The sequence below is a fragment of the Marmota monax genome, unplaced genomic scaffold (genome assembly GCF_021218885.2).
Source record: "Marmota monax isolate L192 unplaced genomic scaffold, Marmota_monax_Labrador192_F-V1.1 WCK01_AAM20220418_F8-fsc01563, whole genome shotgun sequence".
NCBI lineage: Eukaryota > Metazoa > Chordata > Mammalia > Rodentia > Sciuridae > Marmota > Marmota monax.
The window spans coordinates 6,534-34,181 of record NW_026694341.1 but is presented as its reverse complement, the minus strand read 5'-3'; the positions used below and the strand labels follow the sequence as shown (position 1 = coordinate 34,181).

General features: G+C 39.4%; 1 protein-coding gene across 2 annotated transcripts; it reads left to right on the top strand.

Annotated features, from left to right (window-relative positions):
* The first annotated feature begins 3,972 nt into the window (after positions 1-3,972).
* Positions 3,973-27,082, top strand: LOC124109153 (zinc finger protein 354A). Of its 2 annotated transcripts, none has more exons than XM_058586545.1 (3): positions 3,973-4,365; positions 13,599-13,697; positions 25,043-27,082. In XM_058586545.1, the coding sequence occupies exon 3, from the start codon at positions 25,111-25,113 to the stop codon at positions 26,605-26,607; it is 1,497 nt and encodes a 498-aa protein (XP_058442528.1). In that variant the 5' UTR covers positions 3,973-4,365; positions 13,599-13,697; positions 25,043-25,110; the 3' UTR covers positions 26,608-27,082. The 2 variants fall into 2 exon arrangements, with proteins under 2 accessions (XP_058442528.1, XP_046323639.2); XM_046467683.2 differs by lacking the exon at positions 3,973-4,365 and adding an exon at positions 12,925-13,107.
* The last annotated feature ends 566 nt before the right edge of the window (positions 27,083-27,648 follow it).

The following is a 27,648-nucleotide window of genomic DNA, read 5'->3' as shown; positions in this document are numbered from 1 at the left end:
TATTGGACTTTTCAACTGGGGAAGGGGTGAGGTGCCTCCTGCATTGGTCAAGGGGTCAACCAAATATATATGGTTCTGGAAGAAATTAACATATCCATCATCTCTCGTAGTTATCCATTTTTCCACCTGGAACAAGAGAGGCTGATTTTTGCTCTCTTCATTAGCAAAAATCCTGAATACAATACATTATTATTATTACTATTAATTATATTCCTAGTGCTGAACACTAGATCTCTAGATCCCCATCTTTTTGCCCTCCCCCACCCTTGGTAACCACTTTTATTCTCAGGCTGTCTGAGATCTTTTGACTGAGCTGTTTCCCAGGTTCTCCTTATGCCTTGCTATTTTTTCTGGGATTTGGACATTTGAAGAAAAACAGCCACTTCTCCCAGTCTATACAGACTGGCTTTGTACAGGTGAGGCCTTCACTGTTCCTCTCAGTTGGAGATTCTGTAAGCTGCCCTCATCATTTCCAGGGATGCATCTACTCTTGCCTTTTGTAGTATAAATTCAGTTTAAAAAGTTCTCTTGTTTTTTTTTTCAGAAGCTGGTAATCTCTTGCTCGCTCTGGTGTCTATATGCTATACTGCAGGTTCTCAGATGCCACAACACCAGAGTTCTTTGTTCTCAGCAGTCCTCAGGTAAAATATGCCAATTCCAGGTCAGTACCCTGTATCAGACAAGACAGAAGTCAGTGCCTAGGCAGCCTCTTCAAAATGTTGAATATATGTTCTACTCATCTCTTTCCCTCCCAAGGGAGCAGCCTCCAGTTGGGTGCCTTTTTTGGTTTTAGTTTATTTTTTGTTTTTCTTTTTCTTTTTCCCAGTTGTTCTGAGCTGTGCTGGCCTGACGGGAGGTCTATTGCTGGTGAAATGCAATGGTTTTTCTTACTTGTTTCCATGTGGCTGTTCTTGGCTCTTTGCTTCCTTTCAGCACTTCTTGTTTCTGGAGTCTCATAAAGGCTTTGAACCCTAGATTGTCAAATGGGTGTCTCTCTGAGGGACAGAACAAGGTCTGTGGCTTCCTGTTCCACCATTGTGATAGTAGGAGCAAATGTGACTCCATTTTGTTTTATGACTTCATCCTGTAAAACAACCATGCCAAGTAGAAGAGTCATGACTGGGGCAAGATGTTCTTTTCCTTTTGCTATAGAAACCTTTAAGAACACGGAACTACCTAATGGGGTATTGTTTCTGTAACTAGGGTACAATTATGAATAAATCTGCTACAAAGATTTGTGAGAGAAAAAAAAGATAACATTAAGAAATGAAAAGGCAAGAAACAGACCAGGAGTGCATAGCCATTGTGTGTATAAGTGTGTGAGGAGAGATCTTACTTAGCCTTCAATTACTGTGACAAAATACCTGAGAAAAATCAACCTATAAGGAAAGATTTGTTTTGGCTCACAGTTTCAGAGGTTTCAGTCCATTGATGGTTCCACTATTGGTTTTGGGCTTGTGATAAGGCAAAAATCATAGCAGGGAGCATGTAGTGGAACAAACTGCTCACCTCCTAATATCCAGGAAGCAAAGAGAAAAAAAGAGGAAGAGATTGGCTTCACAGTGTCTCCTTCAAGGGCAAGACACCAATGGCCTAACTTCCTCCCGCTAACCCTAAGTATTCCACTACTTCCCAATAGTGCTAACAGTCTAAGGGCTAAATCTTCAGCACATGGGCCTTTGGGATATTTCAGATCCAAGCCATACATCTGACAAAGGATTTTTAAATAACTCATAAATATAATTTTTAATAAGCAACTCAATAAAAATGGGCAGGAAAATATGGTGGAAGGGTAGATTGGCTCTAATTTGGATCCCTAGAGAACTCTTTGGGCATATTTGATTATTGTTTCCTCCCCCATAGCTTTTCCCTGACAAATTTCATAGGTAAGAAGCACCCTCACATGCCTATTCAAGTCATCTGCATTAGCAATTTAACAAGCACTGTTAATGAATGTGTTTTGTTGTTATACATGGCTAGTGGTACTAATTCACCCCAAGCAAGCAGGCTCCTTGTGAACTGAATCCTAGAATTTGACCAATGATCTGTTCTGTGCTGCCATCTAGAGAAAAAACACTGGTGTTGCAGATTAAGAGAAAGATAGGACCATAACTATTCTTTTATGACGGGTCAGGCTTTGAGATTTGGAAAAGTCTTAACTTTACTAATGGATCAATGTGAAGTATAATAAAAGAGAGAGAGATTAAGGAAATTTTTAATTTTTTCTGTAAGGAGGAATTATCATTAATTGAGACAGCCCCCTCTAATAATAATAATAATAATAATAATAATAATAGGGACTAGGAAATAAATCAGTGGTAAAGTATGTGTTCAGCATGGTCAGAGCCCTAGTTTTAACCCAAAATGCAGAAAGAAAGGGAAAAACGGAGAAAGGGTGAAAGGGAGAAAAGAAGGAAGAGAGGAAGGGAGGAAAAAAGGAAGGAAGGAAGGAAGGAAGGAAGGAAGGAAGGAAGGAAGGAAGGAAGAGAGGAAGAACAACACCAGAAATGAACCTTAATTTAAACAGGACTTTGGATGATATTGACATGTCAATGTAGGTTATTCATTTGTAATAAATGCATTCCTCTGATGCAGGATATTAATTGGGGAGGGTATGTACGCATGTTGGGGGTGGGTACAGGTGGATCTGGGGACTGTCTCTAATTCCTGTTCAATTTTACTGTGGACTTAAAACTGCTCTAAGAAATAAAATGCAGGTGTTATTTTTTTATTTAAATGTGATCAAAACTGACTTAGGACAGAAGGCAAAATATCAAAGTTTAAATATGCTAAATTTGAAATGCCCAAAAGAGACACTTGCTAAAAATCTAATTTTAAACATGCTAAGTTTGAGATGCCTAAAAGAGATACTTGTAAAAATATGAAGAGATACTATACTCTGGTTTTATATGTTATTTCTGTCAATTAACACTATAGTTTCGTGTATTAAAACTGTGATACTGTATTTAATAGAAAATTGCCTATAAAATATTATTGATACTATAAAAGTATTATTTTTAACTTATTAATTATAAACACGAGTCTTCCTGTGTACCTAAGCTGACCTTGAACTTCTAGGCTCAAGGGATTCCTCCTGCTTCTGCCTCCAAGCAGCTGGGACTACATGTGTGCACAACTGTGCCTGTCTCTTATGAATTATTTAGACTGAAAAAATTACCTAATTTTTTTGGGGGGTACCAGAGATTGAACCCATGAGTGCTTAATCACTGACCCACATCCCCAGCCCTTTTTAAAATATTTTATTTAGAGACAGGGTCTCTCTGAGTTACTCAGGCCTTGCTAAGTTGCTGAGGCTGGCTTTGAACTCACTATCGTTTTGCCTCAGCCTCCCAAAACACAGCACACTGGGAAATTACCTAATTCTTAAAGGAATAAATAGAAGGGTTAACAGCTCATTTTACAACACAAATCCTAAGTACAGGATAAATTTTCTTCTTTTCTATATTAAAAAAAACTTATTAATATGTTGTTTTGTAATTTTTTAAGATGTTGACATTGGTTCCCTGCCCTACTCTGCCTTGCCCTGCCAGCGTTTGGTTTCCTGCCGGCCTCTTTGGAATGTGTGAGAAAATAAGCTTCGTCCCTATGGCTTCAGCACTGTGCGGTGGCAGACATCGTGATCTGTTTCACCGAAGAGACCGGTGCAGGGTGCCCCTATGGCACAATTAAGACTGGTACCCAAGTTTTTGGTTTCTGCACTTGACCCCCTTCCCTCTATAGGAAAACCACTGTTTTCCTTTTCTGAAACAGCTTTCTCTAAAATCTGGAAATTGATTCATTGAAAGGAGACAGAGGAATTTGGGTAGAAATTTTGGAGGAAAAATTGCAAGTTGCACAGTGAGGTTAGAGCGGATGCTCAGGGACCTGAATCCTGGCGCCATTCTCACTGGCTGTGTGAACTGGTGCACTCTGTCCTCACTTTTCTGATCTGTGAAATGGAGTGCTAGCAATGTCATCTGACTATGTGGAATTGAACAGTGTAAGCCTGTTGGTGCCTGGCACCTGGTGAGGCTCAGTGAGTCCCTGCTGCTGATGAAGTCCCATGTCTTTCTGAGTCTTGCTTCTGGAAAGCTACAGAGTCACAAAGAGTGGGGCCCTGATCCAGGATGGCCCCAGCCCTTTTCTCTGATTTTGTCCACTCCCAGCTCGTGACTTTCCTCTCTGGGCACATGGGGGTCTCAAAGAATTTCAGAGCTCCTGATTCTGAGGGGTGGAAAGCAGAGGGGGCTTTCTTGTGGTTCCTTTTTCTTCTCTTAGATCTGCCTTCTGGAAACTGCACCCACCCTGGGGAGAAGAGCCCAGAAAAAGGACATGGCTCCTGAGCAAAGGGAAGCAAGGTCCCAGGTGAGCTCATTGCCATCTCTGTTCTTAGTGGGTGGATTTTCCCCCTCCCACTTACAATATAACTTTTACCAGAATTTGAAGCACAAGTCCTTTGATCTTGGGGTAGCTGGTCCACCCTCACAGGTGGTGGATTCTGTAAGGAATACTGCCCATACTCACACATGTCTAGTGTACACTTTTTTCTTGTTAAACACGTTTTTATTCATTAATCTCAGTCCATTGTGTGATTACTAATTTGATAGGATTAGATGCCACACTAGGGACAGAACAAACATGCAAACCTGATAAAATTCCTTTCTGGCCCTCCCTTCTTCACTCATTCTTGTCTTCCTTCCTTCCCTTGGCAAAATGCTTTTTCCCCCCTACCTCTGAGCAAGTGTTTTGCCTGTTACCAGTTTTTACTCTCAGGTCAACTGATCTTGACCTGCCATTCTCTCCTCTGTGTCAGGAAACTAAAGGAGGTACCCCATGCAGGTGACATAACCTTTGAACAAAAAATAGCTATGTTGCAGGGCACACAGTGACGAGGTCTCTTTCTCTGAAGGCAAAGAATATACTCCTCAGGAAGCTGCAGGAGGTTTCCATGAGGATCTTGTGAGATGTTGGTGATAGAGAACCAGCACATGCTATGGTTGGGAAGTGGAGTCCTCAAGACAGACAGCCACATTTTAACTCAATTCCTTTGTTACTGTTTATGGGCCTTGGGCAAATAACTCCACCTCTTAGTGCCTCACCTTTAAAATCAAAATAACAGCTATGCCTACTTCCTTGGATAGATGAGAGGATGACATGCGTTAGTACATAAAAAGTGTTTGGATCAAGGCTGGGCACATAATAATTGCTCAGTGTATGCTTATTGTGGTAGCTGAATGATACTATATTAATAATAATATTAATTTCATGGATAGAAATTAGTAAAAACTGGAGGTGGAGTGATTGCCTAGCTTTTTTATAAGGCCCTGGGTTTTATCCCCAGCATCATAAATTTTTTTTAATTATACAATGTTTCTAGGACCCAGAAAATACTAGTCCTTCTCTACTTATCTTCATCTAACACTAACTAACAGTTGGTATTTCTTGAGTGTCCAACATGCTGGGGAATGTTCTGAGGGTTTTGCATTTGTTATTTCTCATTCTCACAACAGCATGGCAGTTATCCCCTATATAATTTGGATCAATTATCTCCTATATAATATGATCTCTAAATGCCCATATGTTTAAAATGTGGCCCTTAACCTGTGGTACTATTAGGAGGCAGAGGAACTTTTAGGAAGTGGGATCTAGTAGGAGGAAGTTAGGTCACTGGAAGTGTGACCTGACTTGAAGCCCTTGAAGGGAATACTGGGACCCTGGCCTCCTCCTCTTTCTTTCTTTTTCTTCCCAGCTGTAGGATGAATGGGCTTCCTCTCCTTCATGTTCACCACAGGCCCAAAAACAACAGGACTAATCATGGACTGAAACTTCCAAAACTGTGAACCATAATAAACCACCTTAGGTGTTTGCTATAGTAACTGAAAGCTGACTAAAACATCCCCATTTTATAGACATAAGAAAAAACTGAGGCTCAAAGAAATCAAGTAACCCAAGTTCATTCTCAGGTACATCTGACCTTCAATCCATGCTTGGACCAGCCACTTCTCTGGTATGTCATTCAGAGTATGGACAGACCCAGCTACCTGTTCCAGGGACCCGCAAACATGGTGGAGTTTCATTTTCTGAGGCTATGGCCAGGACCCACCATTGTATGTTTCAGCTTCTCTGTTTTCTTTAAGCCTTTCCCATTCTATTCGGACAGGGCCAAATTGTTCTTCTGCAAAAAACTTTCTTCATCCCTGTGTGTAGGTGAATCCCCTTACTGCATCTCCCTATCCTCACCTGCTGCCCATGGGTTAGTACGGGGTGATGTGGTATGTAAAACTCAGTGACAGGAATTTTAAGACCAGAGTGAGTGCTGGATTCACAACTGGAATACTTAAGTTATGGTCTTGCTACTGCCACTAGTAAAAGCATGTGATCTCAGTTCTTGGTTGCACTTGATTTTCCTTGTCTCTGAAATGAAGATTGAAGTAGAAGATGGCATATGGTCTTACCTGTCCTGCCAGTTTTGTTGTATTGCAGAATTAGAGATCTAACCCAGGACTCTTGCATGTCAGACACTCTACTGCTGAACTATACCCACAACCTCTACACAGCTGTCTTTCATTGTTCAAATCATTTAATGCATTTTCTTTGTGTACAATATGGATTGTAAATTCTTAGAGGGCAAAGATCATTACTTATATTCCTTCCATATACCAATAAATTGTTTTTCTTGTCATATATTGCATGCTCATGCTATAAATTTCAGAGAATTAAAAAAAAATATATGAATAGTAAAAGTCAGTTTTTCCCACTATACTCTCGCAAAATTGCTAGGAGTGGCAGAACAGGGAGATTCCTCACTCACAGAGCAAGTAATGCTACAGAAGCAGACCCTGCTAGGTGTCCTTTAATTCAATTTATTTTTTTTATATTTTTAGTTGTATATGGAAACAATACCTTTATTTTATATATTTATTTTTATGTGGTGCTGAGAATTGAACCCAGTGCCTCATACATGTGAGGCAAGTGTTTTACCACTGAGCCACCACTCCAGCCTAATTTAATTTAATTTTGACACTGTCTTCCTGGGGGTAACAGCTCTGAAAGGCTTTCCCCAATTCAGTCAGCAGTTTAGGCCAGTTATGACCAACCAGATATTAATTAGTGTTCCCTGGCAACCCCTTCTTTATTAAATTGGTAGAGCAGTTCACAAAATTAATGAAACATGTACCAGCTTATTATAAAAATTATCACCAAAACAATAAAAAATAAGTTATCAGAAAGGATACAAATAAAGAGGTGCATCAAATGAGGTATGGTATGCCACCCTCAAAGAACTCTCCAAATCCTTTCTTTTTGAGTTTTTCTGGAGGCTCCATTAACACGGGCACTGTGGTGAGCCTCTTCTGCCATTTCTGCAGACTATGGTCGCCATTACAAGATGACGCTGGCTCCACTGTGGTCTGTGACAAACAACTTCTTATCTGGGAAAGTTGGCACATGATTTTTCACCACCCTGTGAGAAAGCTCCACGCGGCAGCTTTGCATTGGGGCTTGGGATGCTTTATTAAGGCTGGGAGGGGCATCCGGGAGAGAGAAGAAGAAATATCAGGGGCCTGAATAAACTGTTGAAAGAAGATTCCTGAGTTGCGTCTTCCTTGCGGGCAAGGGGTCGCGACAAGTGGTGCCGAGACCCGGGAACCAGAACTTTCAGCAGTCAGGGGTGGTGCACCGGTTAGTCCCAGGTAAGTGGGATCCGCGACCAAAGCGGGGCAGCTCCTCTGTAAAGAAAGAGAGAGCATTACATTTTATTGCAGCTGCACTGTGTACTTTCGCTTTTGTTTTCTGTGTTTCTTTTGTTGTGTCATTTCGCTTTTGTTTTTTGTGCTTCTTTTGTTGTTGTGACGACAGGGATGCTCCCCTGTAAAAGGAAGAGAGCGGGGACTTTTGTACTTTCACTTTCTTTATAGCTCTAAAAACATTATGGGCGTTGCTTCTTCAAGCCCAATTTTGTTGGCCCTAGATGGGTTGTTACATTCAAAAGGACTTAAGATAAAGCAGAGTACTTTGCAGATGTTTTTAAGAGAAGCTGATATAGCGGCTCCTTGGTTTGCTTTTTCAGGGAGTCTTACGGTTCCCAGCTGGGACAAATTAGGGAAAGATCTAGATTTCGCTCATGAGCAAGGTACCTTGCAGGGTGGCATTATACCACTTTGGAAGTTAGTTAGAGGATGTATAACAGATGGTAAATGCCAGGAAGCTGTGAGTGAGGGTCAAGCTATTCTTGAGCAGCTGCATGAGGAAAAATCTTAAGGATCATGTAGTGAAGTGGCAGAGAGTATTAAAAGTAACAGTAGTGAGAAGGCAAAAGAGCCTGAAGATAAAAACAGGAGAAGGCTCTACCCAGACTTGACCGAATTAAAAACGCCTGAGAACACAAGCGACTCAGAGAGTTCTGAGGACCTTGATATATTGTTACAACAACTACATAAGATAAAAATGAAAAAGAAGAAAAAGGAGACACAGGGCACGCAGGCCTACTGTAAGAAGGGGAAGGGAGTTAACATCGGTCAACAAAACTCTGAGGAGGAGGAGGTAGAATATCTAGAAGGAGATATGGTGCCAATTGCCCCACCTCCGTATGTGGGGGGGAGCCAAGGTTCCGGGAGATCTTTTCATGCACAAGTTTGGAGGACAGTTAATACAGATATGGGACTTGCATACCCTGTATTTCAGGACAATAACAGGGGAAGATATCATGAGCCTTTAGACTTTAAGATAATTAAAACCTTGGCAGAATCTGTCCGCACTTATGGCATAGATGCCGCTTTCACTCTCACTCAGGTGGAGGGACTTACTAGATTTTGCATGACTCCCTCAGATTGGGCTAGTCTAGTCCGCGCTTGTGTTTCCCCAGGGAAATATTAGGAGTCCAAAGTTGGCTGTTTAATGTTTCTGGCAGTACCCAAGACTCGGAGCGAGGTAGGAGGCTTAAAATTTCTGCAAATAATTCACAATTATCTAATGCTACATTACCCTCCGCAGCAGTCCATCTCCAATCTCCGTTCCTGTTTCTTTTGGCTAATGTTACATTACAGGGGATGCTTAATTGTTCTAATATTACCTGCTATTTGTCTGAGTGTTGGAATGGCTCCTGGACTATGGCAGTGGTTATGAAAATTCCAACCTTTGTCCCGATCCTGGTTACTGCAGATCCAGAGTCTTTTCCTATTGTTGAACTGATTAGAGCCCATAGAGATTTTGGAATTACGGCAGCTATAGTGACAGCTGTGGCGGTATCTGCTGCTGCAGCAGTTATAGCTGGAGTAGCCATGGCCAGCCAGGTACAAACTGCTGCCACTATTAATCAGGTTATTCAACAAACATCCACCATACTTGAATCTCAAAGTAAAATTAATCAACACATTTTATCTGGGATTCTGGCTGCTCATCAAAGGATAGATCTGCTTCAAGCTCAAGTTGAGGAATTGTCTGACCTAGTACATTTGGGTTGTGTTGATCAACATGCACATTTATGTATAACCTCTGTCAGATTTTATGATTCCAGAAATGCCTCCCGCATCATTGGAGAGTATCTATCCGGAACCTGGTCCATGGAAGCAGAAAACTTGATCCAGTCTCAACTAACTCAGATTGCTGTTTTGAATAGTACCTGTGTTGAACCAGTGACTTTGGGTCAATTCACCGATTGGATATCTTCTGCTTTTTCCTTCTTCAAAGAGTGGGTGGGAGTAGGCATTTTTGGTGCAATGTGTTGCTTCGGTGTTGTACTTTGTTTGTGGCTTCTCTGTCGCCTTAAAACTCGCCATGCACAAGAAAAGGCTATGATCATACAAGCTCTTGCAGCTTTAGAAAATGGCAACTCGCCTCAAGTCTGGCTTGCGCATCTTAAGCAGTAAACCTTTGTCATGGTCGTTACACCCCAAGTTATTATAACATTGCACTGGGATCGACATGACTTTCCTTGTTATTCTCTTAGTGTTGGAAAGCCCTTGCACTCTGCCGGTCTTACTGCCATTGCACGCAGATGGGTTTCCACACTAGTGCTTTTCTATCGCCTTGAAGTTCGTGCCTTTCTTTCAGGGTGCTGTCAACTTGTTTGTCATTATAAACAGCCACAGTTCAGCCTCAGCTATCCCCCTTCGTCCACCATCGTCACGATACAGGATGCGAGGCAAGGCACTGCACTTGAGTGATCCTTGACGTGGACCTCAAGGAGAGCATGTCCTATTGCATGCGGGTTAGACGCGTTCACGCCCCGCCCCATGAAAAAAGGCGTCGGCTGATATGGCTTCAGATCTGGGGAAGGTGCCTCCTTAGGACTGAGCCATACTATGCAGCCACTTCTGCACAGTGGGATAGGACCTCTACTCTCGCCTGTATTGTTTTAAGAAAACAGAAAAGGGGGAACTGTGGTGAGCCGCTTCTGCCGTTTCTGCAGACTATGGTCGCCATTACAAGATGTCGCTGGCTCCACTGTGGTCTGTGACAAACAACTTCTTATCTGGGAAAGTTGGCACATGATTTTTCACCACCCTGTGAGAAAGCTCCATGCGGCAGCTTTGCATTGGGGCTTGGGATGCTTTATTAAGGCTGGGAGGGGCATCCGGGAGAGAGAAGAAGAAATATCAGGGGCCTGAATAAACTGTTGAAAGAAGATTCCCGAGTTGCGTCTTCCTTGCGGGCAAGGGGTCGCGACAGGGCACTATATATTAAATCATTGGCCAACTTCACTGTCAGCTCCTAGCTTTTGTCAGTTCTTAGCATACAAAAAGTCACTTGTCATTCATCACTTTTGAAGATTCTGTGGATTTTAGGAGCTCCATGTCAAGAAATGGAATGAAGACCAAGTGTATATTTCATGATATCACATTTAAAAAAAGAAAGTAAAGAGTCATTTGCTTCTACATCTAGAGATAACCATTGACAGCCCTTTGGTGTGTATCCATAAAAATCATTTTATATGTCCATTTATCTATGTGCATATGTATATGTATTTTATCTTAAATTTTTATTCTAAAATGTACATACTGTATAATTTTAATCATTTTTGAGTGTATAATTCAGTGACATTTTACAATAATACATTCACATTGTTAAGGAACCATATATAATACATTCACATTGTTAAGGAACCATCATCACTATCCATCTCCATTGTAAATGATAACATAAAACAATAACTTGACTTTAAAGAAAATAAGATAACTTACTCTGAACCAAGTATGAGTGGCACAGAAACATGGATTCAAGTTGCCTGAATGACTTCTTCTGCTGTGGAAGAGATTACCTGAACTTATAGCCAAAGAACAAAAGTCATGAATCAATATTTTTAAGAAATATGTTGGTGAGGCCAGTAGGTAGGTGAGCTGTAGCAGAAAGGGAAAGTTTTTCCTATAGGTATTGACTGTTGCAGCCTTCTTAGCTTTAGGGTTGGTGGAGACTAGAGGTCTGTTAAGCCGTTAATACATTTTAAGAGGTTTACCTAGGAGAATGTTAGGTGAGATACAAAAGTTTAAGTAAATGACTCTTTTTCTAAGGCCATAATGTAGCCCAAGCTAATTTTGACTCTCAACCTGCAACTTGCCATCTCTCCATAATCAGGATGTTCTCAGCTGAGGTCAGTCTGCTTGATCTTTAATATAGATGGCACTGGGGAATAAAACTGACTGATTTATGTTATATGCATGTACAACTATGTCACAATAAATTTGATTATTATGTATAATTATAATGCACCAATAAAAATTAATTCAAAATATAGATGTGGCTTCTTCAAAGAAATTCAGCTTCTTATATAGATTATCTCATTTATATATTTCCTAACCCTATGAGGTAGGCATTGAGAAGCAGATGTACAGATTGACTAGGAATGGAGTCTAGGACAACCACTGGGTTTGGAATTCCATTTCTATCACTGACCAGCTGTGTGACTTTTTAAGGACAGATTTCTTATCCTTTTCGTACTTTTTTTTTTTTTTTTGGTAGAATGGGGACAATGATATTACCTTCTTAAGTTGTGGTGAAGATTAAATAGATTACACATAAAAGATTAACATAAAGCTTTAAGAGCAGTACTTTGCCCATAGAAAGCATTCAATAACTGACAGCTATTTTAATTTTTGTAATTACTATCTTCAATTCAAATAAGCAGACATTGCCTGTCTTAAGTTATTTAACCTAGTCTTCATCAATGAATATTTAGGTTTTTTCCATTTTTTGCTACTGCAAACACCATGATAAGTTTCCTTGTATGTGCAATTTTGTGTACTGTTCATTATAGTACAAATACAATCATTGGTAAGTTAAGAATATAAACATTCCCGGGCTTTGTAATACGTATTATCAAATCTGTCAGATCGTTCTAATTAACACTCTCACTAATGGCCTTAATCCCTTTACACATCTTTTGTAGTGGTTAACACAAGGCCAGTGTGTTAGTCAGCTTTCCATTGATATTACAAAATACCAAGGCAATAAGCTTGTAAGGAGGAAATGTTTATTTAGGCTCATGGTTTCAGAGGTTCAGCCCATGGTTACTTAAGCCTGTCATTTTGGGCCTGTGGTAGAACATTACTTCATGACCAGAAGTGCATAGCAGAGGAAGCTGCTCACATCATGACTGTTGGAACATGGAGAGAGAGAAATAAGAAGGGGCCAAGGTCCCAAATCCCCTACAAGAGCTCACCCTATTGGCCTAACTTCCTTTCACTAGGCCACAACTCTTAAAGTTTCCACCACCTCCCAAAAGCATCTTGGGCTGGGAACCAAGCCTTTAACACCTGGGCCTTTGGGGGTCGCTCAAGATCCCAAGATATAGCAGCTACATTCATAATTCTTTCTGTTGGGTGTATTTTTCTCACTGGATGAATATTCATTAAATAAAAGACCTGGCACCTCGAGAACCTTAAATAGTATAAACAGGATTTCATGATAGCCTGTCCTCCATTTTCTCCATCTATATGCTGTGTGAGGGCTGGTCCTGGGAGAGCTGGAGTGGCTTGTTCTTACAGGTATCAGTGATGTTCGAGGATGTGGCTGTGCTCTTTACTCAGGATGAGTGGAAAAAGCTTTATCCTTCCCAGAGAAGCTCGTACCGGGAGGTGATACTGGAGAACTATAGTAACCTGGCCTCACTGGGTAAGGAAATCCCCTGTGGACACAGTTCAGAAATTAGACTTCAGCACCTGCTTCCCTGAATAAAAGCTGTTGGTCATCAAAAAAGTTTAGCTGAGGTTTGCCTTATGATTATACAAATCATATATTTGTAAATAAATATTGTGAACATGTTCCTCTTACTGGTATAGAATTGCCTTGTGTTTAGGAATGGAGGAGGTGGTCTTGGTAACCATCACCTTCCTTCTATGTAATTACACATTAGAAGTTTCTTCATAGTTCTGGTGTCATTTTCCCACTGTGATTGTTCTGTGGTGTGTGCAACTCTTGGCAGAAGGTTTCATCCAACCTCTGGACCTTCCACTTGCCTTTCCCATTTGCTTTTTCTAGGGGTCAGCAAACTTTATAAAAGGCCAGGTAGTATAGGCTTTGTGGGCCACATGTAATCTCTGTAACAGATTGATCTTCGTTTTGTGTTTTTCTGAGTTTTTTAAATTTTAATTATTTTCTATTAGGAGGACTCCCATTTATCAAACCAAAGGTGATCTCCCTGTTGCAGGAGGGAGAAGATCCCTGGAAGGTAGAGAAAGAAAACCCTGGAGGCACCTCTCTTGGTGAGTGGGTGGCACAAAATATTACCATATGTTACTATTTATGTTTAAAGAATATTATGTGTTTGTGAAATATGCAAATAAGCACAGAGAGGAATCGCTGCAGGTATCAGTCTGGTTCAGAGGAAGGTGCAGCTTGGAGTGTGTTAATTGGGAAACTTCCTTTAGGGTTCTCAGGCCTCAAAAAGTTGATGGGGAAGGGAAAGCCCAGGCCCCTAGACATGTGCTTCTGCTTCTTTGCTCATAATCACTTCACAAAATGAATCTCTCTAGAGCTCTTTTTATTCTTTCCTGTTATTTCTGAAAAGGGCTGCATTTTATGTATTCACTCAATAAACAGTGTAATTTAAGGGATTATAAATAATTCATTCTAGCTGAAGCTGCAGGTATGAAAAAGACAAGGAAGAAAATGAGATGGGAGGCTGTCTAAGGGCCACACTGTAAGTGCTTTGGTACGGTTCTAAGAGATTTGAACTGTTCCATGGATGACCAGAAATATTTGAAGAATTTAAGCAGAAGAACTTTTTAATCCCTGATATTTTAGAAAAATTGGTCTGAATCAGAAACAAATGTTCCTTAATAAAGGAATGGCTAAAGAAACAATGATGTGTCCTTACTCTGGCAAATGTTGCCACAGTTTAGAAAGAAAGAACACCCTAATGTGGATGGAGCTGCAAGGCACATCAAGGAATAAAGCAAGTTACAAAATATCACCATATGTTACTATTTATATTTAAAGAATATTAGGTGTTTGTGAAATATGCAAATAAGCACTGAGAGGAAGGTTTGGAAAACACACAGAGTTACAAGGACACACCTTAACTGGTAACAGCAATTACTCTTGGAATGAATCTAATAAAAGGGGACTTTGTTTCCATGTAATGTTTTAATTTTCACAAAGAGAATATGTTCACGAAGTTCTCTTAATTAGAAGTTAATAAGAATGGTCACTTAGGAGGCATTATTGAAGTGAGGCAAAACTAGAGTTGGAAGCCTCACAGAATTCATGGGATTCCAGGCAGGAAGCCAGTGGGCCTGGACTAGAGGCACCTGCTGTGAGGATCAGGGGGCAGAGGAGGAGTCAGCTTGATAAGGGAGTCTGAGGAATTCAGTGTGGAATGGTTTTCATTTGAGATGTGAGTAACATACATGGGTAGAGGTTACAGATGGGCAGTTGTGTAAGGGAGACAGACTGGATGGCACTCCAAGTAGAGGGCAGGGAACCCTCAGTTCAAAGGGGTAATTGCCACCTTGAGTTGACCAGGTAAAGGAACAGAGCAGAAAACAGAATCCTAGGAAACCAACATTTGAGAGATGGTTAAGAGAGAAAGGACTTTGTGAACAAACCTGAGGTTAAATTATCAGAAGAAAGAAACAGAAGAAGTGGTTGTCATCCAAGAAAGGCTGGGGATCTGAGTTTGTGGAGGCATAGGAAGTGGTGTCAGGGAAGGTCTGGAGAAAGGTCAGTGTCAAGCAAGAAGAGTAGAAGAAACTGCAGAAGACAGCAGTGGAAACAGATCCTGCTGAGCCCTGGCCCTGTCACAGGATTTGGTCTGAGAATTGGAGAGCCTGGGAAGGGCTGAAGAGTTGTGAGTTTCCTAGAGCTGCACAGGTTCACCCTCCACAGAAGCAGCTTCCAACTGACTTAGGGAGCCTGAGAACAGAGAGGAGACACATAGGAGGCTACGTCAAGTCAGACGGTCAGAGACAGCCTCCCATGTCCCAGCCCAGGGAAGAAAGAGCACAGGACAGACTGCCTTGGTACAACAGTGCCCATGCTGGGGACTTCTCAATTAAGGTGACAATTTTTGAGATGGAAACCCTAGTTGTCTATCTTTTAACCCTCATTTTGGAGAAATAAATGAATTCTTTGGAAACTACCAGAAACCACCCCAACATAAACAGAGAGCTCAGATAGCAGGGAAACTTTGGAGTTAGGAGGCATCAATCTGGCTATTATATGAGGCCTGACTCTGGTGGGAAAGATCAGAGAAAGAGGAGAAAGAATCATAACCTGTGATTAGGAGAAATCACCTGCCTTGGGAGCTTCTGAAGGAGGAGTGAGTCTCCTTCATGAGAAAGGTAAGTGTGAGTGAAATTAGACTGAGTACCAAGATTCAGGGCTGTTCAGAGAGAGGCTGGACACTCACCTCTCAACTCACCCCTTCTCAGCTTCAGAAGACAGCCTTGAAGGAAAGCTGTGAGTGATCACTAAGTACAATGAAGGATATCAAAACTATTTTCTGTGCTGTTACCCTCTACCCCATGGGGTGGACTTCCTCTTTTTGGTGAAAGGTAGACATGAGGTGGTAGTCCTAGGGGAGCTGATGTGTGGTGTGAATGTGTTACACCTCTGGTGAGGCACCCATGTCCCTGGATTATGGTGTCCTCTGAACAGCCCTTCCCAAAAGGAGCTCACTCCCCAAGAGCACAGTTGAAGGACCTGGATGTTCTTGGAAGTACCTACTGTTATAATTAACTTTCAGCCAGAACCAAAATCCTAACCCTTGAAAAACCAGTTACAGAAAAGCTCATGCTCTGAGAGCAGGATTCCCTAGAACCTCCAATAGCCTCAGAATGCACTTTTACAAAGTTATTTTTCAATTCAGAACTATTAATAAATAGGAACAACGCCCCCCCCCCCAAAAAAAAAAAAAACTTATGAGAAAAACAACCTGTGTCATCCCTGGCTTTCTACGTTTAAGTTAAAAGACAGGAGGATATGGCTCAAAGGGTCTGCATCTCTGATTTGGGTCTCTTGCTTAGAATATGAACCAAAAGCATAATCATTTGAGGTTGTGCTTTTCTAGAATAGTTGTACTAAGAATAATGGAGTTAAACTTGTTTGTACAGCTCATAAGTTTGGTTCCCACCCAAATGTAAAAATATTAGATTCCATGCAGTGAAAGATAATATTTTCTTCCCATTGTTTCCAATTCTTTTGTCCTCTCAAAGCAAGAAGCCATCTAAGATGGACTGAAATGCAGGGTGGTCACCTCGAGTGTTACCTGCTATGCTCTAGTGAGGTTTGCCTGGGCAGCATCTGCCTGAAGGAAAGGTGTCTTTTCCTGATTTGCACAAGCTGCTATACAGATTAGCAGCAGCCCTACCAAAGTGGCATGCAATGGTTTTAAAAAGTGACTTCTTATACAGTATCAGTGGAGTCACAATACTCTGCAGCCCTGTTTAATATGTATGAATTAGTGCTGTTGCTGTCCCCCTGCCCTCCATCAAAGACCCATACATGGGCCCTCTACCTCCCCCTGCTGCCATCAACTTCTCTTTCCTTTGTAGCTATCAAAAGGATCTTTTTAAAAAGTAAATAATGTCATAATGCTGCATGCTCAAAGCCTTTAGAGGATTCCATTCCATGGAGTACAATCAAGAATCTTCATTGTGGCCTTTAGAGACCTATAATGGTCTAGCCTCTTGACCTTCATCTACTTGTTCTCTGCCCTTTATGCAAGGACTCTAATCACCCTGGCTCTCATCTCTTTTTTTGCACTTACTTTTCCTGTCTGATACCCATTCTTTTTCCTGATGACCGCATGCATGCATGACTCATTCCTCATGTCCCACAGGTTTCTTCCCCTCAGCATGCTTATCACTGCATAATAGTACATATTTATATATGATCTGTCTCTTTCTTTGCATTGTTAGCTCCCTTATGAAGAATTGCCTCTTTCATTCATTCCCACTTCCCTATTGTCTAAAATAGTGGCTGGCCAGAGTAGACTTCCAGCTTTACAATAAATGCAGAAATGACTAAGACTAGGTTAGTTCTGATGGACATAGAAAGAAGCAAGCCAATTCCAAAGATATCTGGAAAGTAAAAATAGGACTTAGAGATGGAATTGATAAGGAAAATAAAGGAGATGGAATTGTTAGGGATACTTGCTTAGTTGGTGGCTCGTTCTGGAAAGAACAAAATATCATTCACTGGAAGGAGATCGAGTATGGGAGATGGTATGAATTTGGTTTGGAATTAATTAAATTGAATTGTCTTTAGTTGGCCCAGTTATCCAACTGGAGATGTCAGGACTGAGTATGAAATGTAAATTTGCAAGAACCTGGTCCATAGAGGATAATTAAAACAGTGAGTGAGGTTAAGATAGCCTAGGGAGAAGGCTCAGGTTACAGTAAGAGGAAAAAAGAGGCTACGGTGAGCCACATTGAAGTCTTAGTGATGTTAGGTGGTAGGGGCAGAAGCATTTCAAGTAGTCAGGTAGAGAAGAATGAATCCATAGGGAGGTCAAGTATAGATGTACTGAAGAAGTAAATTGGCGAGAGTTTGGTACCACCAAAGGCAAGATGCATAATAGAATGGTAGCAGTAGAAATAAGAAGTGGATGGATTTGGAATATATTATATGGTAGAATAAAAAAGTCTTGGTAGTTGATGAGATGATGAGAACAAGAGGCTGCCTCTTGAGGATTTGATTGAGAATAGTGCCATTTATAGAATCAGAGGATTAAACAGGTTGGATGAAGTGATCATGAATCTGGTTCTAGGCATATTAACTTTGAGGTGTCATTAAGGCATCTGAGTTGCTGTTTTGAGTAGATAGTCTGGAAGTGTGTGTGGCGAGTAGAGACTTTTTGCCTAGAGTATAAGTTTGTAATTGAAGCTAGCCAGTGGAAAAAAACAAAGAGAGAAAAGTTTGGTGGCCAGGAACTAAGCCCTAAGGAACTCTATGAATTAAAAGAGCAGGTAGAGAAAACTGATGGTACAAAGAAGATTGTAGCTCAAGAAAAATGAGCCACAACATGAAGCAAAGTATGGGGTCACCGTAGCTTAGGAGGAGAGTGTCCCAAGGAAAGCAAGGGATTGTTGTCAGGTATTGCTGGAAGTAAGTTAGGTGAGAATCGAAGAAAGTGTCTTGTCCTAGCCACATGGAGGTCTTAGTGGCACTAGGTGGTAGGAGCAGAAAGCCAGAGTGGATATGATGAAGGGTGAGTGAGAGGTAGCAATGGATAAATGTAGAATACACTACATATAGGAATATATTTAGATAAAAGTAGTGTATAATACACCTTATTCTGCCCCTTTCACTTGGTGCATATTAAAACTCTTTCTTGTTCGCTACACAGAGAGCTTCCTCATTCTGGGCTGGCTCTACGCCAGCTTTCTTCTCCACTGGGAAAACATCTGGACTTGATTACATGCAGTTTTGGGTAATGATAGCCAGCAGGTCCACTTGAGATTAGGATTTTATAAATGTTATTAGCAGTGTGGGAAATTATTTAAAGCTATACCTTTATCAAGTGCCAATGTAAAGTTTTGATGTATTAAAATTAGAGTTAGCCCAAAGGTTCATCAAAGTAATCTAGTTGAATAAACTCTGGTGTGTACACATAGTGAAATTCTCTGCAGCTGTATAAAGGAAATAAGGATGATCTTTGTAAATTCCACTGTCATCTAAGAAGGGGCAGAGGAAGTACCAAAAAAAAAAAAAAAGTATGTATATTATGTATGTACTTATAATTTTTTTTAAAAAAAGATAGAAACAGGAAAAAAAGGATAAAAGCAGATCAATAAAAATGGTTTGATAAGGTAAAAGAAGTAAGAGGATGAAGGGAACAGGCATAGAATCTAGAATTTTTTTAAGATATCTTTTCTTAATTTGACTTTGGAAATACAAAGACATTTCAAAAAATTATAAAGTAAAATTTAAAAATTAAAAAGTATCCCCCAGATGTTGAGAGCAAAATGAAACAAATGACCCTAATTGTGTTTCAGGTTGGTTAGTTTAGCAACATAGATAATTATTTCAAATTCCTTTACATCACAGCAATTTCATTATTTGTAGTTTATATCCTAAGTATAAAAATAATTACAATCAATAGTGTGCATTTCAGTGACAGCGATAAGAGTAACTTTGACACATTTATGCATGAAACAATTGATGTCTGAGATCTCCTGTAGCATAATTTATTGGAAGAGAGGTAAGGGTTTATATTATTTTGCTATGGCTATATAAATTACCACAGACCAAGTGGCTTAAAACAACAGAAATGTATTGTCTCACAGTTCTGGAGGCCCAAAGTCAAGGTACTGGCAGAACCCTACTCCTTCTGAAACTGGGTTTTTTCCTCCTTGCCTCTTCCTAGCTCATAGTGTTGACAGCAGTCCTTGGCAATCCTTGGCTCCTGGCTGCATCAGTCCTAACTCCTCTACCTTCACATTGCATCCTCCTTTTTCTGCCATGAATTTCTGGAAAATGGCCAGATTTTGCCAGTTTCCAAGGACAGTAGTCATATTGGATTCAGGACCACCATAATGTCCTCATCTTAATTTGATCAAATCTGTAGAGACCCTATTTCCAAACAAGGTTACCTTCTCAAGTACTAGAAATTAGGACTGTAACATATTTGGGGGATGTGACAAATCAACCCATTATAATATATAGATGGAACAGTATTAGTGGTGGTTGAAACTTGTTTGAAGATTCATTGTACAATTTGCTCTTTTATATTGCTGCAAAATTTCCACAATTAAAATTTTTTTAAATTAGTTACCAACCATACAATTTCTAGAATGTTTCTCTTTTCCAGAAACATAAACATCTGGAGGGTGTTTACAAATGTGCCATTCTACCCTCTATCATGGTGATATATATAATTCCCTGCATATAGCTCCCTCATTCTCTAACTCTGGAAACTTTGTGAGACTGCAAATACAAGCAACATTTTTATAGAAATGACTTGGATCATTTTATGAATCTGGCTGAAGAATAAGGTGGGGAAGGACACTTCAGGAAATAAATCTGGAAGGTTGACTTGGGTTCAAAGACTAATGATGATTTCACCCCCATCTATCCTATGACTGGTCCTTTAAAGTCTCATCTTAGATTTTAGAAAACTCTAAACATTATCTGTATCCCTTGCCTACCTGCACCCACCACCATCTAAGGATAGTTTTGATGGTGGTCTAAGCTCATGTTTGCATCCATTTCTACCTTGCGTGTTTGTTGTAGAAATGATCACATTATGTTGTAATTGTCTATTCATTTTTTCATTTCTATGCCAAACTATAAACTCTTTGAAGAAATTAACGGTTTCTTTTCACTACAGGATCTGTAGTATACTGTAGATTACCAGTACCTAGGTTATAGCCTAACACATACTAGGTACCTTTTAACTATTTGATAAATGAATAAAGTAAGGAGCAATGAATACTCTTTGAAATAGCAAGAGGAGCTTTCTATATTAAGAAGGTAAATCCAGTGGGAAATAATACTAGAAAGGTGAGATACTGGGGTCAAAGGAACAAACTGAAGGTCAGAAACAATAGTCACTGTAGAGTAAGGAAATTCTGATCTTGGGTGGATCAGTGATGGCTGTTGGAGGCCTTTCACCTAATGGATTTAAGAGAACTTGGTGACTGCCTAGACTTGAAATGCAGGGGAAAGAAGATTTCAAGATGAAACCAAAATTTATAGAAAAAAATCATTGAAACGGTTATGATGTCGTTTTGAACTGGGGAAAAAAAGCTTTGAAAAGGAATTGTTTTGGTAAAACCCAATGTTCAAGAACCAGCTGCCAAGATGGAAGGTGCTGAAAGATGAAAGAACAAGCCAGACTGATACAGGATTGCACCAAGTGCAATTTATTAAGGACTTACAAACAGAAGTGTGCTTTGGGTGGCAGCAAGGCAGAAAGATGCCCATACCCTGAGGAAAGGGAGTATATACTAAGCAAAAATGTCCTGTGTCTACCTGAAATTTACCTGAACTTTCTCAAAACTATTAACATGTTTAACTACAGTTAAGAAACAGTTCAGTGTCAGTGGCAGGCTAGAAAGAGAAAATTCAGGGTTGTCCTTCACATAGGAGGTGTGGGGATGGAGAGAAGATTGAAGAGACACTCTCAATATAGGAAGAGCCCTGGGAGGATAATCTAGACCTAGTGACAGGAACTCATCATGGCGGTGGTCATTAGCAAGATCATTCTGAGTTCTAAACTTCTAGCCTAAGTTTTAACCTTATTCATGAGTTAGCTCAGGCCTGTGCTTGATTCTTGGAACAGAAGTTGAACTGCACCTTAGGAGACATACTTGTAGAGCTGTAGCAAATTCTGAGTGGATCATGAAGAATTTAGGATGTCCTCAACTAAGACTCATATCTGTTTCAGTGGAAAATATGAGACTAAGGCATTGGCACTTTAGTGCTAGGATGAGTTTACCACAATTGATATGGACTCTTGTAGCAATAATTACTTTCATTATAAATAAAAATGTCCATGTCTCATTTTCCTTATTCTCCTCTAAACCAAACTTTCAAAAACATTTTCCAAGCTGGGAATGGAACCACCATTTGACCCAGCTATTCCCCTTCTCGGACTATACCCAAAAGACCTAAAAAGAGCAAACTACAGGGACACAGCCACATCAATGTTTATAGCAGCACAATACACAATAGCTAGAATGTGGAACCAACCTAGATGCCCTTCAATAGATGAATGGATTAAAAAAATGTGGCATTTATACACAATGGAATATTACTCAGCACTAAAAAAATAACAAGATCATGTATTTGCAGGCAAATGGATGGCATTAGAGCAGATTATGCTAAGTGAAGTTATCCAATCCCTAAAAAACAAATGCCGAATATCTTCTCTGATATAAGGGGAGTGACTCAAAATGGGATAGGGAGGAAGAGCATGAGAAGAAGACTACCACTGAATAGGGAAGAGAGGTGGGAGGGAAAAAGGGAGAAGGGGAGTTGCACGGAAGATGGAAGGAGAACCTCATTGTTATACAGAATACATATATGTTGTTGTGATGAGAAAAAGAAAAAAAAGTGTGTCACATTAGATTGGATAGAGAGAAAGGATGGGAGAGAAGGGGAGGAGTAGGGAGGATAGGAAGGGCAGCAGAATAGAATAGACAATATGATTGATGTATGTACATTCCATGTATGTATTATATGTCAAAATACATTCTGCTGTCATGTATGACTAAAAAAAATATAAATAAATCTTATGGTAAAAAAAAAAAAAACATTTTCCATTTGATGTTTTTGCTTTCTCACTTGACATTGTTTCCTCTGTATACTCCAGTAGGACCTTGTTCCTTACTATTTCACTAAAAGCACTGTACTAAGCTCTACACGGCCTCCATCTTGCCCACAATCAGGGTTTTTAGTCCTGAAGGTATTTGCCGCAATTGATCATTCACTCCTTCCTGGAGTACTTTTTATTCTCTTTGGCTTCTGGAACATCATACTGTCCTGATTTTTTTCTTAACTTCTGAATGTTGCAATAATCAAGTAATTTCTCTCCATTCTTTGTCTTTAAATAAAATCTGTATGCTGATATCTCCTACATGCATATCTTCAGTTCTGACCATTTCCCAGCTCTCCAGAATAATCTATACAACTGACTATTTCATTGTCTCCCTTCAGTGCCTACTAAGTCATAAGGCAGAGTTTTTGCTGTTACCTTATGAGCTAGAATCCAGAGTGAAAAATCTTACTGCTTTCTTCCCAGCACATGTACAAATCTATAAACAATGCCAATAAACACAGGGGAAAGTGTTCCCAATACTCTAGGCCCAGATAAGGAATTAAAATCTGATTGTTTAATTTAGTATATCTTAGGTCGATAGGAACTAGGAAAACATTAAGCAGAGAATTTAAAAATTCTCTTTCCCTTATAATAAGCACCAAAAGTATGGGTGTGGGTGAATATAAAACCAATCAAGGGGGATGTGCTATATGAGAAGAATTCAATACCTTTAGGAATACTATTTTAAAGAGGGAAGAGAAGAAGAGTTATTCATGAAGAAAACTGAGAAAGAGAAAAGTAAAATATATAATGTTCACTAAACAGAAAAAAAATGTGTGAATGTGAGAAAAATGAGAACGCAAATGTCAAATAGGAATCTCAAACATAGTAAGAAGCAAGAATCAGCCAGGTATGGTAGCACATGCCTGTAATCCCAGCGGCTTGGGAGGCTGAGTCAGGAGGATCACAAGTTCAAAGCTAGCCTCAGCAAAAGCAAGGTGCTGAGCAACTCAGTGAGACCCTTTCTCTAAATAAATACAAAAAATAGGGCTGGGGCTGGGGCTCAATGGTCAAGTGCCCCTGAGTTCAATCCCTGGTACCTCCACTTCCAAAAAAAGAGAAGAAGCAGCAAGAATCCCTTCAAACAATATCTAGCCCAGGGAAAAATGACAAACTACAAGCACAACCATTTTTCTGACAAAATTTAATATTTACTGAATTGTATTTTTACCAATTGAAATATTTATTAAATTCTGGTCTTTGCCATTTTTCATGTTCTCCCTGCTTTACATTTTTATATTCTTGCCTGCTGTTGATCTTGGACTCTTTTCAACCCTCCCTGCATAGCTTTTCTGGCTTGATGCATGAGCTGCCTTTCCAGCTCACAACCCTTGGCCTCACGCCTACATTGTGGCACCTCTGTAAATTAACTCGGTAATGCTGTGCGAACTGGCCCTCCCTGACCACCCATGTGCTGTCCTGAAAAGCAGTTTCTACAAGGGGCTTAAAATATTTGTATGTGAATGTATAATATATGAAATTAGCATATACAAATATCTAACATTCTATAAACTAGGAATATGTAAATAATTAAGAAAGATTAATAAAACAAGTTTTGTGCAGAATTGGGTTGCTATCAAGAGGATCTATAGGAAGATAGGATGTGCTGATCTGCTTATGAAGAACACTTAGAAAAGTAAAGTGATCTATAAGGAGAGAAATATAGAAAGATACATAATACAATATGTATGTATATACATACAATGTGTATATAGTGTATGTGTATGTATTTGTGTGTGTATATATATGTATATATATGTGGGTATGTATGTGTATAAACACTCTGGTAAGTGCTAGGATAAGGGGAACAGAATATGAAAGTTCAGAGTCAAGCTAGGACTCATAGAATTAGCTTTTGAATTCAATCTGAAGGATACAAAGGAATTTGGGCATAAAACAAAAGAAAGAAAACTTTACAGATCAGGAATACTTACACAAAGAAAAGGAATGTTGAGATGATACTTTAGGAGTTCTTCATGCACTTTGGATTCTGATCCTAGACTGCACTTCCTAACTCATGTTCTCCTTTTGATATCTTCTGTCTCACTCTCTTTAAATGGGTTCATTTTATTCATTTTTTTCACACCTTGTACTTCTACTCCATTGATTTTTTTTTCCTATACTGCCTAACTCTCCTATTTTTTTCTCTTCCTATATTTTTTGCCAGATACCAGGAGCTTCTTTAATAACATCAATATATATTGGTTCCACATTTGATCCAAAGAGCTAACTTCTGTGATATTACATGAGTCACCTTCAATTTCTTTTTTTTTCCCCCTCCAGCATGGAAGAGCCATCATAAGACCACAAAGTCAACTCAAACACAAGACTCTTCATTTCAGAGATTGATAATGAACAGATCCAGAAGGAATGGACTTGGACCCTTGGACTTGAAATCAGAAAAATCTTGCATATATGAAGGCAAATTAGAGGAAAAACAGGATAAAAAGGAAATTTTTCAGATAGTTTCAGTCACCCACAAAAAAACCTTAATTGTAGAAAGAAGCCATAAAAATGTTGAATTTAGCCAGAACTTCAACCCAAAGTCAGTAGTTGTTAGGCAACAGATAGTTCCCAGAGAGAAACCACCACCAAAATGTGAAAAAAAAGGAAACACTTTGAAACATAATTCAAATTTACCTAATCAGCCAAAAATGACAGCAGATAAACGCTATCAATGTAGTATGTGTGAGAAGACCTTCATTAATACTTCATCCCTTCGTAAACATGAGAAAAATCATAGTGGAGAGAAATTATTTAAATGTAAAGAATGTTCCAAAGCCTTTAGCCAAAGTTCAGCTCTTATTCAACATCAAATAACTCATACCGGAGAGAAACCTTACATATGTAAAGAATGTGGGAAAGCCTTCACTCTCAGTACATCCCTGTATAAGCATCTAAGAACCCACATTGTGGAGAAATCCTATAGATGTAAGGAATGTGGTAAGTCCTTCAGCCGAAGGTCAGGGCTTTTTATACATCAGAAAATCCATGCTGGAGAAAACCCTTATAAATATAATCCAGGTAGGAAAGCATCTGGTTGCAACACATCCCTTCCTGGTCAAAGAGTTCATCCCAGAAAGAAGTCCTATTTGTGTAATGAATGTGGCAACACCTTTAAATCTAGTTCATCCCTTCGTTATCATCAGAGAATTCACACCGGAGAGAAACCTTTCAAATGTGGTGAATGTGGGAGAGCCTTTAGTCAGAGTGCATCACTTATTCAACATGAACGAATTCACACTGGTGAAAAGCCCTATCGATGTAATGAATGTGGAAAAGGCTTCACTTCTATTTCACGACTCAATAGACATCGAATAATTCATACTGGTGAGAAGTTTTATAATTGTAATGAATGTGGCAAGGCCTTAAGTTCCCATTCAACTCTTATCATTCATGAGAGAATTCACACCGGAGAGAAACCATGTAAATGTAAAGTGTGTGGGAAAGCCTTCAGGCAGAGTTCAGCTCTCATTCAGCATCAGAGAATGCACACTGGAGAAAGACCCTACAAATGCAATGAGTGTGGGAAAACATTCAGGTGTAACTCATCCCTTAGTAATCATCAGAGAATCCATACTGGAGAGAAACCCTATCGATGTGGGGAATGTGGGATGTCATTTGGCCAAAGTTCAGCCCTTATTCAACATCGAAGGATTCATACAGGAGAGAAACCCTTTAAATGTAATACTTGTGGGAAAACTTTTAGACAAAGCTCCTCACGTATTGCACACCAGAGAATTCATACAGGGGAGAAACCCTATGAGTGCAACACATGTGGGAAACTTTTCAACCACAGGTCATCCCTTACTAATCACTATAAAATCCATATGGAAGAAGAACCCTAGAAAGTAGATTTGCATGTGTAAAAGCCTTAAACCAAAGCTCATCAGAGAACACATACTTCAAGAGTGATGTAATAGATATTGAAAAAGCCTATAATCATTTAGTGCCCATTAGCTATCAAATCCCATGGACAATCTTGATTATGTAATAGCTAAAAGGAAAGCATTCATGCCTGTCACTTTTTAAAATAACCTGAGAATTCATAAGTGGAGACACTAACTTTGGGCATTTGTAAAATAAAAGGTGTTTGATTTTCCTCTTTCCTACAGCAGTGTAGTCTAGCTATCACATGTGATCATCATAAACATCAAGTGGGTAGGGATTTCTCTGGTTTTCTCATAAAAACACCAAACTCTACACTGGTGATATTTTTTATAACATTTTAGTAGCATATGAGTGAATGAATCAAAGAAATTATACATTTTTAATGAAAAGGACCAAAATAAAAGATTAAAATAAACTGTAAACTACCTCTCAGTCTCTGGGGTTTATCCTTTTCTTGTCTTAATGTCAAAATTGGCGCATGGATTTCATTTAAAATAAAAAAGATTTCAGGGGCTGGGATTGTGGCGTAGTGGTAGAGCACTCGCCTCGCACGTGAGAGACCCTGGGTTTGATCCTCAGCACCACATAAAAATAAATAAACAAAATAAAGATATTGTGTCCATGTATAACTAAAAAAATTTTTTTAAAGAAAGATTTTATTAAAGAAGAGAAAGAAAAATCTGGTCTCTAGTAATTACTGTGAATTGAAAATTTCCACCTAATTTTTGTTTTAAAAAAAATTATTGTTTTGAAATCATTTATTATGAAAGTATACCACTAATATCTTGTGAGCTGTCACCTAGGGGTATTAAATACAAAATAGGAAACTATTTCAATTTTAAAGCTACTGTGAGGTTTTTTTCACTAAAAAAATAAAATAAAATTTAGTCAGCCTCAGTAGTTTAGCAAGGCTCTAAGCAACTCAAAATCTCGAAAAATGTTTCTGTGGTGTGAATGCTGTTTCTCAAAATATTCTTATGTTGAAATTCTAACCTCTG